At 68.7% G+C, this 18,053-nt stretch overlaps 1 protein-coding gene across 1 annotated transcript; it reads left to right on the plus strand.

Moving 5' to 3' along the window:
- The first annotated feature begins 3,969 nt into the window (after window positions 1-3,969).
- Window positions 3,970-8,967, plus strand: LOC144929786 (uncharacterized). The gene is made up of 3 exons (XM_078850348.1): window positions 3,970-4,015; window positions 7,232-8,310; window positions 8,768-8,967. Exons 1-3 carry the CDS (start codon window positions 3,970-3,972, stop codon window positions 8,930-8,932), a joined length of 1,290 nt encoding a protein of 429 aa, XP_078706474.1. The 3' UTR covers window positions 8,933-8,967.
- Window positions 8,968-18,053: the final 9,086 nt, after the last annotated feature.

Below are 18,053 nucleotides of genomic sequence, written 5' to 3' on the forward strand. Positions count from 1 at the left end.
TCTGTCTGTCCCTCCATCAATCCATCCATCCTTCCATCTGTCCCTCCACCTGTCTCTCCGTCCATCCCTCCATCCCTCCATCCATTCATCCATCTGCCTGTTTGTCTCTCCATCTATCCTTCCCTCCATCCATCTGTCCATCCATCATCCATCCATCCCTCCGTCCGTCCCTCTATCTGTCCATCTGTCCCTCCATCCATCTGTCCCTTCATTCATCCAGCTGTCTGTCCAACCATCCATCCATCCCTCCATCCGTCCCTCCCTCCATCCAGCCGTCCGTCCATCTGTCCATCCCTCCATCTGTCCGTCCATCCATCTGTCCATCCCTCCATAGAACCATAGGACTGGAAGAGCCCTTGAGAGGTCGTCTAGTCCAGTCCCCTGCACTCATGGCAGGACTAAGTATTATCTAGACCATCCCTGACAGGGGTTTCTCTCCCGAGGCAATTTATCCCAGGGCTTCGCCACCCAAACAGGTCGGAAGTTTTTCCTCATGTCCAACCTAAACTGCCCCGGCTACAATTTAAGCCCGTTGCTTCTTGGCCTGTCCTCAGAGCCTTACGGAGAACAATTTTTCTCCCTCCTCCTTGTAACAAACTTTTATGTCCTTGAAAACTGTTCTCATGTCCCCTCTCAGTCTTCTTCAGACTAAACAAACCCAGTTTTTTCAGTTTTCAGAGTAACAACCGTGTTAGTCTGTATTCGCAAAAAGAAAAGGAGGACTTGTGGCACCTTAGAGACTAACCAATTTATTTGAGCATGAGCTTTCGTGAGCTACAGCTCACTTCATCGGATGCATACCGTGGAAACTGCAGCAGACTTTATATATACACAGAGAATATGAAAAAATACCTCCTCCCACCCCACTGTCCTGCTGGTAATAGCTTATCTAAAGTGATCATCAGGTTGGGCCATTTCCAGCACAAATCCAGGTTTTCTTCCCTCCCAGGTCAGGTTTTCTAGACCTATCATCATGTTTGTTGCTCTTCTCTGGACTTTCTCCAGTTTGTCCACATCTTTCCTGCCATGCAGCGCCCACAACTGGACACCGTCCTCCAGCTGAGGCCGAATCGGCGCGGAGTAGAGTGGAAGAATTACTTCTCGTGTCTGGCTTGCAACACTCCTGCTAATACAGCCCAGAATGATGGCCGCGGCCCTGCGACCCTGCCGGCTCCTACAGAGCCCGCTAGATGGAGCCCGTGGGCCGGTGCTGAGAGCCAGCAAAGGCAGCCAGGGAGCTGCCCTAGCAGGGAGCCAGGCGGGGAGGGACGCAGGATGCTCCAGCTGGGAGCAGGTCTGAGCTGGGGCCCTGAGCAGTGTCCTGCAGAAGCGCCAGGGCCCTCAGGCCCAGCTCAGCGCTTGGGTGGGAGCCCGGGAGCCGCGCGCTCTGCCCTAAAGGGGCATCTGGGTTAAATAGTGAAAAGGGCCCCCCAAAAGGAACAAGTGCTGGGCTTTAGCCCAACCCCACCAGCTCTGCCGGTGCCCCTTAATCCTGACCTGCAGCCCCTGCTGCCCCAGCCCTGAGCTCCTGACTCCACACAGCTCTGCCGGCGCCCCTCACTCCCAACCTGCTGCCCCCGGCTATCAGGGCTGGATTAACTCTCCTGTGGGCCTTGGGGCTATTAGATTTTGTGGGGCCTCTGGGGGCTTGGGTGCAGGAATGGGCTCTGGGCTGGAGTAGGGGGTTGGGGTGCAGGAGGGGGTTGGGGTGCAGCTCCGGCTGGGAGGCGCTTACCTTGGGCAGCTCCCGGTCAGCAGCGCGGCAGGGCTAAGGCAGGATCCCTGCCGGCCCTGGCCCCACACCGCTCAGCTCCCCGAGGTAGCCGGCAAGTCCGGGTCCTAGGCAGAGGGGCCAGGTGGCTCTGCCCGTGCACACAGGCAGTAGCCGGCCAATGGGAGCTGCGGAGCTGGTGCTGGGGGCGGGCACAGCACACAGAGATACCCTGGATGCCCCTCGCCGGGGGCTGCAGGGGCACATCAGCGAGCTGGCGCTTGCAGCTCCAGGCCCGGGGGGGGGCACTGAGGCTCGGGGACCGGTGTCTGGCCCGCGGCGCGGAGACTTGCTGCGGGCTGCGTGAAAAGAAGCAGCGGGCCACATCCGGCCCATGGGGCCCCCTTAGCCCGAGGCCCTGGGCTGCAGCCCCTGAAGCCCCTGTGTTAATCGGGCCCTGCCTAATATCCCAGCCCTGAGCTCCGCACCCCACATAGCTCTGCCGGTGCCCCTCACCCCGACCTGCAGCCCCTGCTGTCCCAGCCCCCGGCTCCCCCCCCAGCTCTGCCGGTGCCCCTCACCCCGACCTGCAGCCCCTGCTGTCCCAGCCCCCGGCTCCCCCCCAGCTCTGCCGGTGCCCCTCACCCCGACCTGCAGCCCCTGCTGTCCCAGCCCCCGGCTCCCCCCAGCTCTGCCGGTGCCCCTCACCCCGACCTGCAGCCCCTGCTGTCCCAGCCCCCGGCTTCCCCCCCAACTCTGCCGGTGCCCCTCACCCCCGACCTGCAGCCCCTGCTGTCCCAGCCCCTGGCTCCCCCCCCAGCTCTGCCGGTGCCCCTCACCCCAACCTGCAGCCCCTGCTGTCCCAGCCCTGCACCCCCCCCAGCTCTGCCGGTGCCCCTCACCCCCGACCTGCAGCCCCTGCTGTCCCAGCCCCCGGCTCCCCCCCCAGCTCTGCCGGTGCCCCTCACCCCGACCTGCAGCCCCTGCTGTCCCAGCCCTGCACCCCCCCCAGCTCTGCCGGTGCCCCTCACCCCGACCTGCAGCCCCTGCTGTCCCAGCCCCCGGCTCCCCCCCCCAACTCTGCCGGTGCCCCTCACCCCGACCTGCAGCCCCTGCTGTCCCAGCCCCCGGCTCCCCCCCAGCTCTGCCGGTGCCCCTCACCCCCGACCTGCAGCCCGTGCTGTCCCAGCCCCCGGCTCCCCCCCAGCTCTGCCGGTGCCCCTCACCCCCGACCTGCAGCCCCTGCTGTCCCAGCCCTGCACCCCCCCCCAGCTCTGCCGGTGCCCCTCACCCCCGACCTGCAGCCCCTGCTGTCCCAGCCCCCGGCTCCCCCTCCAGCTCTGCCGGTGCCCCTCACCCCGACCTGCAGCCCCTGCTGTCCCAGCCCTGCACCCCCCCCAGCTCTGCCGGTGCCCCTCACCCCCGACCTGCAGCCCCTGCTGTCCCAGCCCCCGGCTCCCCCCCCAACTCTGCCGGTGCCCCTCACCCCGACCTGCAGCCCCTGCTGTCCCAGCCCCCGGCTCCCCCCCAGCTCTGCCGGTGCCCCTCACCCCCGACCTGCAGCCCGTGCTGTCCCAGCCCCCGGCTCCCCCCCAGCTCTGCCGGTGCCCCTCACCCCCGACCTGCAGCCCCTGCTGTCCGAGCCCCCAGCTCCCCCCCCAGCTCTGCCGGTGCCCCTCACCCCGACCTGCAGCCCCTGCTGTCCCAGCCCCCGGCTCCCCCCCCAACTCTGCTGGTGCCCCTCACCCCCGACCTGCAGCCCCTGCTGTCCCAGCCCCCGGCTCCCCCCCCAACTCTGCTGGTGCCCCTCACCCCCGACCTGCAGCCCCTGCTGTCCCAGCCCTGCACCCCCCCCCCAGCTCTGCCGGTGCCCCTCACCCCCGACCTGCAGCCCCTGCTGTCCGAGCCCCCAGCTCCCCCCCCAGCTCTGCCGGTGCCCCTCACCCCGACCTGCAGCCCCTGCTGTCCCAGCCCTGCACCCCCCCCAGCTCTGCCGGTGCCCCTCACCCCCGACCTGCAGCCCCTGCTGTCCCAGCCCTGCACCCCCCCCAGCTCTGCCGGTGCCCCTCACCCCCGACCTGCAGCCCCTGCTGTCCCAGCCCCCGGCTCCCCCCCCAGCTCTGCCGGTGCCCCTCACCCCCGACCTGCAGCCCCTGCATGGAGCCCCCCTGTGTATCGCTCCCTATGTGAGGGGTTCGGGTCTCCCCAAGAGGGAGTTTGTTTCTTGGGGACCTTTCTGTCCCTGCTGGTGGCCCGGGATGCCGGAGCGATGTGGAGCCGAGCAGCCCCAGGGGCCCCGCTGCAGTGAGCTGCACGCCCCTGCCAGCCCCGTGAGGGTGTTGCCAGCTTCACCCTGCGCAGCATCCAGCTCTTGTTTCCACGGCAGCTGCTCTTCCTGCTGGGCTCGTGGGCACCGATTGGCTGCCGCTGCCTGGGCAACACAGATGGAGAAGAGGGCTGGACCAGTTGTGTGGGGGGGGTGCCACGGGGGAGGGATAGTCACTGATTTATAGGGGGAAGAACTCACCCAGGGTGGAAGGTCAGGAGTGTGGCCCCAGAGCAGGGTGGGGTGGGGTGGGGTGGGGGGTGAAGCCAGGCCCCCCCCGCAGCAAGCCCCCAAAGGGAGGGCTGGGTGCACCCCACCCAAGCACGGGAACCCCCCAGGTGCCCTGGTGCCCGAGGCCAGCACCTCTGCCCCTGCGCCCTGCCCAGGGCACCCACCGGCCCCTCCTGCCACCGCAGCGCGTAGGAGCTGCCGGGGCAGGGGGCTCAGTGTCCAGCCTGAGACCCCCCTGCCCAGCCGCAGGAATGGGGTGGTAGACCTCGGCAGACCTCTGAGACCTTGGCAGCGGCTCACCTGGGCACCAGAACCTTTCCTTTCCCCCCGCCAGCCGTTTTCTCCATGCCCCGTGCACAGGCCCAGAGGGAGAGGGGGGCCCTGCCCCACAACCCAAACTGACGGGGGAGGCTCATCAGCCCCATTACGGGGGGGCTCTGAGGCCCAGAGACGAGCTCACCCGGCGAGAGCCGGGAACGGAACCCAGGTGTCCTGCGAATACGAGCCCAGGCTCCCATCTGCCACCGTTGCCAGGTGGCGCGTTCAGAGCCCGCCCTGCGAGAACCCAGATTCACTCCCTTTGGCAGCCACTGGTTGGGCCCGGGCTGGCTTCCAAACGGGGGCACTGAGTGGGGCTGCCCGGGGCAGGGTCAGAGGCAGCCACATCTCAGCACCGGGCGAGGGGTCCCTGTATAAACAGCCCCTGTGCCCCACCCCAGAGGTGGCTGCATCTCAGCACGAGCTGAGGGGTCCTTGTGCAGCTGTTAAGCAGCGGGGGCGCTTCACCCCAGAGGAGGCTGCATGTCGGCGGCGGGGGGGGCTATGCGTGTGGTGCTTGGTTGCATCAGTGCTGGGAGCCTTGGCCATGCCACGGTGGTGCCAGACTGACCCCGGTGGGGCCCCTACAGGCCTGGGGGGAAAGGCCCCGAGGAAGCAATAGAGCATCCCCCAGCACCGGGCTCGGCTGCTCTAACTCCCCCCACCCCATAGACCCCGAGATGGGACAGCAGGGAGCAGGGGCTTTCCCTGATAAACTCACCCCCCTCCCTCGCTCCCCACCCCAACCTGGGGGGACACACCCCAGGCCCCCCAGGGAGCTCTGGCTGCTGGCTCAGTGGGCTGAGGCTTCCTCTGCCCTGCTCTGCAGAGCCAGGGGATTAGCCACAGCCGCCCGTGACCTGGCCTTGTCCTGCCGCCAGGTGGGCTTGGCTCCCGAACACCAGGGCTGCCAGATGTGTGGGACAAACAGCTGCTGCCCCCCCGCTGGGCCAGGCGCTGGAGGGAGGCGGGATAATCTGGGATACCAGGCTCAGCCCTGCCTGCCCCCGCCCTAAGCCTGGGGGGCTCTGGTGGAGGGGGAGGGATGCAGCCCCCCCTCTAAGGCTGGGGGGCTCTGGGGGTGCAATGGGGGAGGGGGAGGGATGCAGTCCCCGCTCTAAGGCTGGGGGGCTCTGGGGGTGCAATGGGGGAGGGATGCACCCCCCGCTCTAAGGCTGGGAGGCTCTGGGGGTGCAGTGGGGGAGGGGGAGGGATGCAGCCCCCCCTCTAAGGCTGGGGGGCTCTGAGGGTGCAGTGGGGGAGGGGGAGGGATGCACCCTCCGCTCCAAGGCTGGGGGGCTCTGGGGGTGCAGTGGGGGAGGGGGAGGGATGCAGCCCCCGCTCCAAGGCTGGGGGGCTCTGGGGCTGCAGTGGGGGAGGGGGAGGGATGCAGCCCCCGCTCCAAGGCTGGGGGGCTCTGGGGCTGCAGTGGGGGAGGGGGAGGGATGCAGCCCCCGCTCCAAGGCTGGGGGGCTCTGGGGGTGCAGTGGGGGAGGGGGAGGGATGCAGCCCCCGCTCCAAGGCTGGGGGGCTCTGGGGGTGCAGTGGGGGAGGGGGAGGGATGCAGCCCCCGCTCCAAGGCTGGGGGGCTCTGGGGGTGCAGTGGGGGAGGGGGAGGGATGCAGCCCCCGCTCCAAGGCTGGGGGGCTCTGGGGGTGCAGTGGGGGAGGGGGAGGGATGCAGCCCCCGCTCCAAGGCTGGGGGGCTCTGGGGGTGCAGTGGGGGAGGGGGAGGGATGCAGCCCCCGCTCCAAGGCTGGGGGGCTCTGGGGGTGCAGTGGGGGAGGGGGAGGGATGCAGCCCCCGCTCCAAGGCTGGGGGGCTCTGGGGGTGCAGAGGGGGAGGGATGCAGCCCCCGCTCCAAGGCTGGGGGGCTCTGGGGGTGCAGTGGGGGAGGGGGAGGGATGCAGCCCCCGCTCCAAGGCTGGGCGCGGGGGAATTGGGAGCAGACGCCCCGCAGCCGCACGTGGCCCTTGTTCCTTTGGTGACAGGCTCCCTGCTGCTCGCTTATTGGCTGCGCCGGGAGCAGCTCGCACCAATGAGAGCCCGGCTGGGGGGGGGGAGTCTCAGCTGCTGGGGGGGAGCGCAGCCAAGTGGAACCGGCGGCGTTAATCAGAGAGCTGGGGGGGGTCAGAGGTCAGAGTGGGGGAGGGAGACAGGGTCAGGGCACAGAACAGGGACAAGGGGGGCAGAGCGGGGGTCGGGGCACAGAACAGGGACAAGGGGGGCAGAGCGGGGTTCGGGGCACAGAACAGGGACAAGGGGGGCAGAGCGGGGGTCGGGGCACAGAACAGGGGCACGGGGCGGGGCAGAGTGGGGTTCGGGGCACAGAGCAGGGGCACGGGGCGGGGCAGAGCGGGGTTCGGGGCACAGAACAGGGGCAGAGCGGGGGTCGGGGCACAGAACAGGGGCAGAGTGGGGTTCGGGGCACAGAACAGGGGCAGAGCGGGGGTCGGGGCACAGAACAGGGACAAGGGGGACAGAGCGGGGTTCGGGGCACAGAACAGGGGCAGAGCGGGGGTCGGGGCACAGAACAGGGGCCCGGGGTGGGGCAGAGTGGGGTTCGGGGCACAGAACAGGGGCAGAGCGGGGGTCGGGGCACAGAACAGGGGCCCGGGGTGGGGCAGAGTGGGGTTCGGGGCACAGAACAGGGGCAGAGCGGGGGTCGGGGCACAGAACAGGGGCCCGGGGTGGGGCAGAGTGGGGTTCGGGGCACAGAACAGGGACAAGGGGGGCAGAGCGGGGGTCGGGGCACAGAACAGGGGCACGGGGTGGGGCAGAGCGGGGTTCAGAGCACAGAACAGGGACAAGGGGCAGGGCAGAGCGGGGGTCGGGGCACAGAGCAGGGGCACAGGGCGGGGCAGAGTGGGGTTCAGGGCACAGAACAGAGGCTGAGCAGGGTTCGGGGCACAGAAGAAGGACAAGGGGGGCAGAGCAGGGTTCGGGGCACAGAACAGGGACAAGGGGGGCAGAGCGGGGTTCGGGGCACAGAACAGGGACAAGGGGGGCAGAGCGGGGTTCGGGGCACAGAACAGGGACAAGGGGGGCAGAGCGGGGTTCGGGGCACAGGACAGGGGCAGAGCGGGGGTCGGGGCACAGAACAGGGGCACGGGGTGGGGCAGAGTGGGGTTCAGAGCACAGAACAGGGACAAGGGGCAGGGCAGAGTGGGGTTCGGGGCACAGAGCAGGGGCACAGGGCGGGGCAGAGTGGGGTTCAGGGCACAGAACAGAGGCTGAGCAGGGTTCGGGGCACAGAAGAAGGACAAGGGGGGCAGAGCAGGGTTCAGGGCACAGGACAGGGGCAGGGCAGACCAGGGTGTGGAGACCCAGGGACATGGGGGTCTGTGCAGGGTCAGCGAGGGAGATGGAGATGGGGCACGCAGCAGGGTTGGGGGTCCACGTGGGGCTGGGCCGGCGGGTTCGGGGAGACAACACGACACGACAGCCAAAGTGACTCCTTGCGCCCCAGCCCGCAAGGGGTCTGCAGGAGGAATGGGCCGGGGGGCCGGGGGCGTAAAGGTCTGTCCACCCGACCCCCCCTTCCTGCCCTGGGTCAGAGCGACGGGTCCGTCCACGGGCGGCTGCCAGCCTCTGGTGCGAGGGACGTCTCCTCGGCAGCCCTGGCCCCCCGGCACCCCACCAGGACGTGCCGCACCCCCTGGCCTCTTCTGGGCGCCGGGTCCCAGCTGCCTTGCCCCTCGGGCAGCTGTTTGCACCAGTGTAAAGTGGGTGTGAAAGGAGGGGAGTGGGGGCCGGTGGGTTAGAGCTGGGGGGTCGTGGGGTGGGGCCGGGAGCCAGGACTCCTGGGTTCTATCCCAGGCTCTAGGATAGGAGTGGGGTTTAGTGGGTTAGAGCTGGGGGGGTCACAGGGTGGGATCAGGGGCCAGGACTCCTGGGTTCTATCCCAGGCTCTAGGATAGGAGTGGGGTTTAGTGGGTTAGAGCTGGGGGGGTCACAGGGTGGGATCAGGGGCCAGGACTCCTGGGTTCTATCCCTGGCTCTGGGAGGGGAGTGGAGGCTAGTGGGTAAATTAGGGGCCTGGTGTCAGTGAGGAAGCAGGGTGCAGAGCCCTTGGACTCTGGGCAGGGCTGGGGCTAAGGGGAGGGTCAGCACGGGAGGGGCCCCCTGTACCTCTTGGGCAGTCTCAGTTATAAACTGCGTCTCCTGTTCCCTCCCCGCAAGGACCCCACCCCATGGGGCTGGTGCCCCCAAACTCCCGGTCTGACACTGGTCACGTTCGCTCCAGGCTGCTGCCGCGTTCTGCTTTCAGCCACGCCTGCGAACGGGGCGTCCTGCCCTCGTGGGCCAGCAGCCCCCAGCCACAGCCGCCACCTGGATGGAAGTTGAATCAGCGGGTGGTTTCCGGCGTGTTGATCTCACGCTCCCGGTGAGCTCATTTTCAGGGGCTTTTTGGAGGGCTGCGGGTGGCTCGGGTGACAGCAGTTGGCGGGAGGCGGGTGTCATCGCCGTGGCAATGACATGAGGGCCCCGCTCTGCAGCAGAGGTGAATGCCGCCCGGCCGGCCCGAAGGACCTGGCCAAAGGGGCAGTTACAGGCTCCAGGATGGGAGCCGAGAGGGCACCGTAGTGGCTCGGGCAGAGAGTTGGGAGTCTTGCCTTTGACCAGCTGGGAGACCTTCCGCAAGCCACGTCGCTGCTCTGTGCCTCGGTTTCCCCACCGACCCTTTGTCCATTTAGACTGGGCCCTGTTCTTGGTCGGGGTCTGGGCAGTGCCCGGCGCAACAGGGCCCTGATCTTGGCTGGGGTCTGGGCAGCGCCCGGCACGACGGGGCCCTGATCTCGGTCGGGGTCTGGGCAGCGCCCGGCACGACGGGGCCCTGATCTTGGTCGGGGTCTGGGCAGCGCCCGGCACGACGGGGCCCTGATCTCGGTCGGGGTCTGGGCAGCGCCCAGCGCGACGGGGCCCTGATCTTGGCTGGGGTCTGGGCAGCGACCGGCGCGACGGGGCCCTGATCTCGGTCGGGGTCTGGGCAGCGCCCGGCACGACGGGGCCCTGTTCTCGGTCGGGGTCTGGGCAGCGCCCGGCGCGATGGGGTCCTGATCTTGGCTGGGGTCTGGGCAGCGCCCAGCGCGACGGGGCCCTGATCTCGGTTGGGGTCTGGGCAGCGCCCGGCGCGACGGGGCCTGATCTTGGCTGGGGTCTGGGCAGCGCCCAGCGTGACGGGGCCCTGATCTCGGTCGGGGTCTGGGTAGCGCCCGGCGCGATGGGGCCCTGTTCTTGGTCGGGGTCTGGGTAGTGCCCGGCACGACGGGGCCCTGATCTCGGTTGAAGACCCCCAGTTGGAGCAGGGAATTGTTCCTTCTCACAGGCACCTGACTCTGGCTGCTTTCTGCCTGGCACCTCGTGTGCAGGATTCTCTGCTGGCCCAGAGAATTTCATACCCATTGTGCCCAGGTCTGGGGCCAGCACGAACCGGGTGTAAAACGTTCCCACTCTGGGCAGGGCAGAATTGGGCCCAGGCTGCGGTGCTGGGGAGAAGCGGGCCCCACTGAGGGTAGGAGTCAGACTCGGCCAGGGGTCCCGGCTACCCTGACACAGGCCAGGGCCGTTTGCAGTCACTGGTGCGTTTTAAAACGAGCCCTTTGCGGGGGGGGGGGGGAAGGAGGGGCTGCCCAGGATGATTTGGGGAAGGGGGGAGCGGAGCCTGCGCCAGCTGGGAATGCAGCTCCCCTATCCCATCAGCCGAGCGGGACCTCGTCCATCCAAAGGAGCTGTCCGTCCGACCGTCCGTCCGTCCGGGAGCACAAGCCCCCGCCCCCCGGCTGAGCCGGGCCGGTCCCAGTTGAGCCAGCAGCTCCAGCCGCCGTCTGAGTGACCGTGGGCCCGTGGGGTGGGCGTGCTGGTAGCACACACACGCTCGCACACACGCTCGCACACGCACGTGCATCGCGTCACGTGAGCCGGGAAGCTGCTGAATGGCCGGCGCTGTCGCTGGGTAAACTCACCTTGGCAGCAGCCTGACGCACTGGGGGGCGCCGGGCGCACGTGTGGCCACCGGGGAACCGGCTCGTGGGGAGGAATAAACAGGCCATGATGTCAGCATCCTCCTTCGGGCGAGTGACTAACGCGGGCTCCCCGGGGGCCCGGCTGGCACGGGAGGCGGCGATTGGCCAGGCTGGACGCCCAGGGGGCCTGCTGCCTGCCCAGCCTGCCTGTTGGCTCGGGCGCCCGAGCCGGGGCCTCCCCTCCGCGGCACGGGATCCCGCAGCCCCCGGGGCCACGGGCCGGCTGGTCCAGGCGCGTGCTGCCACAACGCAGGCCCCGGCTCGGCTCCGTGTCCCGCCTCTCCGGTCGCATCAGGAGAGCAATGAATCATCCCACCCGCCGGGGCTCAGCGAGCGCGGTGACCTCGCCCGCCCGCCCGAGCTCACACCCCCAGATCTAGGTCACCGTCACAACGATTTGGCTGGGGCTCAGCAGATTCGTGGCACCAGATCGTTTCCCCGAGCTGGGATGATTAGCCACGGGAATCATGGGGGGTGGGCGGGGGCTGCAGGGCACCATCAGAGCTGGGTACGGGGCTCCCCGCCAGCTCCTGGGGCGGGTACATCCGAGGCTTCAAGCGAGGCAACCGGAGGAGACCTGGGATGGGGAGCTGCATTCCCAGCTGCCGGGATGAGCTGCTCCGGGGGCGCCCCCGTCCCCCATGTCCGGCCACTATTCCTCCTGGGCCCCTGGGTGCAACCAGAGAACTCTGCGAAGGAGCTGCACGCAGGGTCTCTCCCCACGGGCCCCATAGCTGATGCAACCAGCAGGCTGCCCCAGGGGCATAAGGGGGAGGATGTGCCTGCCCCCCACAGCTCTCCAGGGGGCAGCGGGCCACACCATCTGACCAGAAGGAGCATGCAATATGAGTGTGTGCAATGCAGTGAGTGAATGCAAGGAGCATGCAAAGCGGTGAACATGCTATGAGTTTGCTGGGTCTCCGTTCCCAGGGGACCCCAATTCCACAGCACTAACCATCCCTGTTATTGCAGCTGCAGACCTGGGGCCAGGGAGACCAAGCTCCCCATTCAGAGGGGTCCCCGCGGGGCGGGGGGGGCACATTGGGGAGCGCTCCCCAACTCTGAGCCTGTTCTAGGCACATGGCGGGGGGGAGGGGATTCAGCCTCCAGCAGCTGCGAGGCAGCCCCTCCCCTCCCCACCAAAGCAGGAATTTCCTTCCCTTAGCCCCATGGTGGGAAATCCCCGCAGCCCGGACAATCCCCAGGCTGCAGCCCCCGACAAAGTAGAGGCCCCACGTCCAGACTGAGGGGCACCAGCAGAGCTGTGGGGGGAGGGGAAGCCCAGGTCTGGGCTAGCAGGGGGCTGCGTGTCGGGAGTTAGGGGCACGGCAGAGCTTGGAGGAGCCCAGGACTGGCGGGGGGGGGGGGGGCGGCTGGGCAGATGAAGGTGGCTCCTGGAGGCAGCTCGGTGCCAGGAGGGAGGGGGGCGGCTCGGGGAGCCCAGCTGGGTGGGGGATTCAAGCCAGCACAATCCCCCTCTGTTCCAGGGTCTGAGAGTGTCTGTGCCGGACCCGGGTGCGTGTGTGTCCCGTGTGCACCGCGTGGGCAGCAGGTCAGGCGCTGCAAGGGGGGGGTGCTGGGAGCCCGGGGCCGGCTGGGCCCCGCCTGCCAGGCCGGGGGAGAGCTGGAGAGCCGGAGCCAGGCTCGGTGTGGGCGTGAGCAGTCGTGTTTGTTTTCCTGCGTGTGCCTATCTGTCCCAGTGCACTAGTGTGTGTTCCCCTTGGGTGTGCGAGCACTAACGTGCGTTCCTGCATGTGCCTGTGGGAACATCCGTGTTTGTGCGCTCGCACGCCTGTCTGGGCGTGTCTGCGCATGAGGGTCTGTGCACGTGGTCACCTGTATGCCTGTCCGTGCTTGTGCCGTAGTGCGTGTGCGCTCACCTGTGTGCGCTTACATTCGTGTGTTGTACGCCGGTCTGCCCGTTGGTGTGTGTGTTCACCTGTACGGCTGTGTCACTTACATTTGTGTGTTGTACGCCTGTCTGCCCGTTGGTGTGTGTGTTCACCTGTACGGCTGTGTCACTTACATTTGTGTGTTGTACGCCTGTCTGCCCGTTGGTGTGTGTGTTCACCTGTATGGCTGTGTGCGCTTACATTCGTGTGTTGTACGCCTGTCTGCCCGTTGGTGTGTGTGTTCACCTGTATGGCTGTGTGCGCTTACATTCGTGTGTTGTACGCCGGTCTGCCCGTTGGTGTGTGTGTTCACCTGTATGGCTGTGTCACTTACATTCGTGTGTTGTATGCCTGTCTGCCCGTTGGTGTGTGTGTTCACCTGTACGGCTGTGTCACTTACATTCGTGTGTTGTACGCCTGTCTGCCCGTTCGTGTGTGTGTTCACCTGTATGGCTGTGTGCGCTTACATTCGTGTGTTGTACGCCTGTCTGCCCGTTCGTGTGTGTGTTCACCTGTATGGCTGTGTGCGCTTACATTCGTGTGTTGTACGCCTGTCTGCCCGTTCGTGTGTGTGTTCACCTGTATGGCTGTGTGCGCTTACATTCGTGTGTTGTACGCCTGTCTGCCCGTTCGTGTGTGTGTTCACCTGTATGGCTGTGTGCGCTTACATTCGTGTGTTGTACGCCTGTCTGCCCGTTGGTGTGTGTGTTCACCTGTATGGCTGTGTGCGCTTACATTCGTGTGTTGTACGCCTGTCTGCCCGTTCGTGTGTGTGTTCACCTGTATGGCTGTGTGCGCTTACATTCGTGTGTTGTACGCCTGTCTGCCCGTTCGTGTGTGTGTTCACCTGTACACCTGTCTGCGTGTGAGTTCACGTGCAGACCTGTGTCTGTGCATTGGTGGGTGTGAGAGACACACACACTCAGAGGGGGATGCTCTCTCTGCTCCCTGCCCTCCAGGCAGGAGTCCGAGGGGCGCATGGACCCCCCTTCCCCACGGTGCCTGGCCACAGACATGAGACCCGGCCCCAGCCCGGCATCCCTTCCACTCTTCACAACACAATTGTGGCCTCATGGGAGGCCATGTGTCCTTCCCAGAGACACAGTCGGGGGGCGGGCGGGGGACACGGACATACAGATGGGGGGGCCGGCAGACAGACTGGGGGGGCGGGCGAAGGCTGCAGCGGGGGCGGAAGACAGAAAGACGGGGTGGGCGGGCGGAGGCTGCAGCGGGGGGGACGGACAGACAGATGGGGGCTGGCGGGGGGGTGGGCGGAGGCTGTAGTGGGGGGGACGGACAGACAGACGGGGGGCAGGCAGAGGCTGCACGGGGGGGACAGACAGACGGCGGGGGGGCGGACAGACAGACGGGGGGTGGGCGGAGGCTGCACCAGGGGTGGACATGGGGGCGGGACAGACAGACAGGGGCGGGTGGAGGCTGCACGGGGGACGGACGGACAGACGGGGAGTTGGGCGGAGGCTGCACGGGGGAGGGGACGGACAGACAGACAGACAGATGGGGGGCAGGCGGGCGGAGGCAGAACGGGGGGGAACGGACAGACAGACAGACATGGGGGGACACACAGACAGACGGGGGGCAGGCGGGTGGAGGCTGAACGGGGGGGCAGGCGGAGGCTGCACAGGGGACGGACAGACAGACAGACGGGCGGGCAGGCGGAGGCTGCACCGGGGAGGGGACGGACGGACAGACGGGGGGGGCAGCTGGGCGGAGGCTGAATGGGGGGGACGGACAGACAGACAGACACGGGGGGGACACACAGACAGACGGGGCAGGCGGGCGGAGGCTGAACGGGGGGTGGGCAGAGGCTGCACGGGGGGACAGACAGACGGGGGCAGGCAGGTGGACAGACAGACAGAGGGGGGTCAGGCGGAGGCTGCACGAGGGGGGACTGACAGACATGGGAGGGGCGGGAGGAGGCTGAACGGAGGGGGACGGAAAAACAGATGGGGGGTGGGCGGAGGCTGCATGGGGGTGACAGCCACGGGGGGTGGGCAGAGGCTGCACAGGGGGGACAGACAGACAGACATGGGGGGCGGGTGGAGGCTGCACGGGGGGCGGACAGACAGACGGGGGGTACGCGGAGGCTGCACGGGGGCACGGACAGACAGACGGGGGCGGGCGGAGGCTGCATGGGGGGGCGGACGGACAGACGCGGGGGGGCGGGCGGAGGCTGCACGGGGGGGACGGACAGACAGACGGGGGGCGGGCGGAGGCTGCACAGGGGGGACGGACAGACAGACGGGGGGGCGGGCGGAGGCTGCACGGGGAGGGCGGACAGACAGACGGGGGGAGGCAGAGGCTGCACGGGGGGGACAGAGAGACTGGGGAGCGGGCGGTGGCTGCATGGGGGGACAGACAGACAGACACAGGGGGGTGGACAGACAGACGGGGGGGCAGGCGGAGGCTGCACGGGGGGGATGGACAGACGCGGGGGGGCGGGCGGAGGCTACACAGGGGGATCGGACGGACAGACAGATGGGGGGTGGGGCGGAAGCTGCACGGGGAGGGCGGACAGACAGACGGGGAGTCGGGCGGAGGCTGCACGGGGTGGGCAGACAGACAGACGGGGGGCGGGCAGACAGACAGACATGGGGGGGGTGGGCGGAGGCTGCATGGGGCGGGGGGGAGGCTGCTGGGGGGCGGGGGGGGGGCTGAAGCGGGGGGGCGGGCGGAGGCTGCTGGGGGGGGCGGGCGGAGGCTGCACGGGGCGGGGGGGAGGCTGCTGGGGGGGGCGGGGGGAGGGTGCAGCGGGGGGGCGGACAGACAGACAGACACGGGGGGGGAGGGTGCAGCGGGGGGGCGGACAGACAGACGGGGGGGCCGGGCGGAGGCTGCACGGGGCGGGGGGGAGGCTGCTGGGGGGCGGGGGGGGGCCTGAAGCGGGGGGGCGGGCGGAGGCTGCTGGGGGGGCCGGGCGGAGGCTGCTGGGGGGGCTGAAGCGGGGGGGGCTGAAGCGGGGGGGCGGACAGACAGACGGGGGGGCGGGGGGCTGAAGCGGGGGGGCGGGCGGAGGCTGCTGGGGGGGGCTGAAGCGGGGGGGGCGGACAGACAGACGAGGGGGCGGGGGGCTGAAGCGGGGGGCCGGGCGGAGGCTGCACGGGGCGGGGGGAGGCTGCAGCGGGCGGTCCCAGCCATCGCCGCCCGCGGGCGGGCCGCACGGATTCGCCGCCCGGCGCCGCTCCCTGGTTGGCCCGGCCGCTGTTACCGGGGGACGCGGCTTCTGCCGCCGCAACTTCGCCTGGAAACCGGCCGCACTGCTGCGCCTGCTCCGAGCCGCCGCGCTGAGTGGCTGGGCCCCGGCCCCTCGCATCCCGGCGCTGGGGAGAACCCAGGCGTCCTGGCTCCCAGCCCCCCCCCCCCCCCCCACCGTGACCATCCGACCCCGCTCCCCTCCCAGAGCCAGGGAGAGAACCCAGGCGTCCTGACTCCAAGCCCCCCCCACCGTGACCACCACACCCCGCTCCCCTCCCAGAGCCAGGGAGAGAACCCAGGCGTCCTGGCTCCCAGCTCCCCCCAACGTGACCACCAGACCGCACTCCCCTCCCAGAGCTGGGGAGAGAACCCAGGCATCCTGGCTCCCAGCCTCCCGTTCTGGCCACTGGACCCCCTCCCACACACCTCAGAAATGGTGCCCCTGACCCTGGCAGTTGGTGTTAGGCCACCGCTGCTGCCCCCCAGGAGTCCTGCGGGCCCCGCACTGGTGTGAGCTTGTCTGTGTCGGCCCCGGGGATGTGGGTTTTAACAGCAGGGCAAATCCAGAGTCGCCCCATTGAACTCGGAGCCCAGGGGGAGTCGCTGCCCTGGGCGTGCTGGAGTCCTCCCGTGTGGCCCCTGGTGTGGCGCATGGCCCCTGGTGCGGCGCACGGCCCCTGGTGCAGCGCACGGCCCCTGGTGCGGCGCACGGCGGGCATAACACCAAAGCCCTGGCGCATTCTCCCCACGGCGGCGATGGGAGCTGAGGGCCTGGGAGAGGCAGCGACTTGCTCCTAGTCACTGGGGGAGCCCCTGGGAGAGCCAGGGTCTGAACCCAGCTCTCCTCAGCCGTGAGCTCCTTCCCCAGGAGCCCCTGCTGCCTCCGTCCCGGCCCCCCGGCCACTCCTGCGTACCGCAGGCCGGCTGGTACATCCTGGGCCATGTCGCTACAGGACGGCTCTTCCCCCCCGCAGCCTTCAGACGGAAACACAAAGCTGACACAAGTCACCGCGGAGTCACACGCCCCGAGCGGCTTTGGGAACCGGTGCTTCCTGCTGAACCCTGGGCTGGCCACCGCAGCCTGGAGCCTGCTGCTCCCCGGAGAGAGCGTGTGTGCGCACGCAGCTGGGTAGAGACGTCTCAGGGTCTGTATCCGTCCAGCTTCCCACCTGCTGGCACCTGTAATGCCCAGCGCAGGTGCCCAAGGTGCCCCAAATGCCTGAAATTGGTGCCTGAACTCATGCAAGATTCATGTGTATTTGTAAGGTCTTTGAGGCAGGGACTGTGCTGTTCTGGGTCCGACGGGGCCCTGATCTCGGTCGGGGTCTGGGCAGCGCCCGGCGTGACAGGGCCGCAATCTCAGTTGGGGTCTGGGCAGCACCCGGCGCAATGGGGCCCCGATCTCGGTTGGGGTTTGGGCAGCGCCCAGCGTGACGGGGCCCTGATCTCGGTCGGGGTCTGGGCAGCGCCCGGCACGACGGGGCCCTGATCTCGGTTGGGGTCTAGGTAGTGCCCAGCACCTACAGGGCCCTGATCTCAGTTGGGGTTTGGGCAGCGCCCAGCGTGACGGGGCCCTGATCTCGGTCGGGGTCTGGGCAGCGCCCGGCCCGACGGGGCCCTGATCTCGGTTGGGGTCTAGGTAGTGCCCAGCACCTACAGGGCCCTGATCTCGGTCGGGGTCTGGGCAGCGCCTGGCCCGCCGGGGCCCCGATCTCGGTTGGGGTCTGGGCAGCGCCCGGCGTGACGGGGCCCTGATCTCAGTCGGGGTCTGGGCAGCGCCCGGCATGACGGGGCCCTGATCTCGGTGGGGGTCCGGGCAGCGCCCGGCATGACGGGGCCCCGATCTCAGTCGGGGTCTGGGCAGCGCCCGGCATGACGGGGCCCTGATCTCAGTCGGGGTCTGGGCAGCGCCCGGCCCGACGGGGCCCTGATCTCGGTCGGGGTCTGGGCAGCGCCCGGCATGACGGGGCCCTGATCTCGGTCGGGGTCTGGGCAGCGCCTGGCCCGACGGGGCCCTGATCTCGGTCGGGGTCTGGGCAGCGCCCGGAGTGACGGGGCCCCGATCTTGGTCGGGGTCTGGGCAGCGCCTGGCCCGACGGGGCCCTGATCTCAGTCGGGGTCTGGGCAGCGCCCGGCATGACGGGGCCCTGATCTCAGTCGGGGTCTGGGCAGCGCCCGGCGTGACGGGGCCCCGATCTCGGTCGGGGTCTGGGCAGCGCCTGGCCCGACGGGGCCCCGATCTCGGTCGGCGTCTGGGCAGCGCCTGGCCCGACGGGGCCCCGATCTCGGTCGGCGTCTGGGCAGCGCCTGGCCCGACGGGGCCCCGATCTCGGTCGG

Source organism: Lepidochelys kempii, chromosome 23 (genome assembly GCF_965140285.1).
Source record: "Lepidochelys kempii isolate rLepKem1 chromosome 23, rLepKem1.hap1, whole genome shotgun sequence".
Lineage (NCBI taxonomy): Eukaryota > Metazoa > Chordata > Testudines > Cheloniidae > Lepidochelys > Lepidochelys kempii.

Excerpts from the sequence above, each read along its gene's own strand:
- LOC144929786 (XM_078850348.1), top strand. The coding sequence starts at position 3,970 with ATGCCGGAGCGATGTGGAGCCGAGCAGCCCCAGGGGCCCCGCTGCA. Across the intron at positions 4,016-7,231 it reads GCCCCAGGGGCCCCGCTGCA|AACAGGGGCAGAGCGGGGGT; the intron begins GTGAGCTGCACG and ends TTCGGGGCACAG. Across the intron at positions 8,311-8,767 it reads GCTGTTTGCACCAGTGTAAA|GACCCCACCCCATGGGGCTG; the intron begins GTGGGTGTGAAA and ends CCTCCCCGCAAG.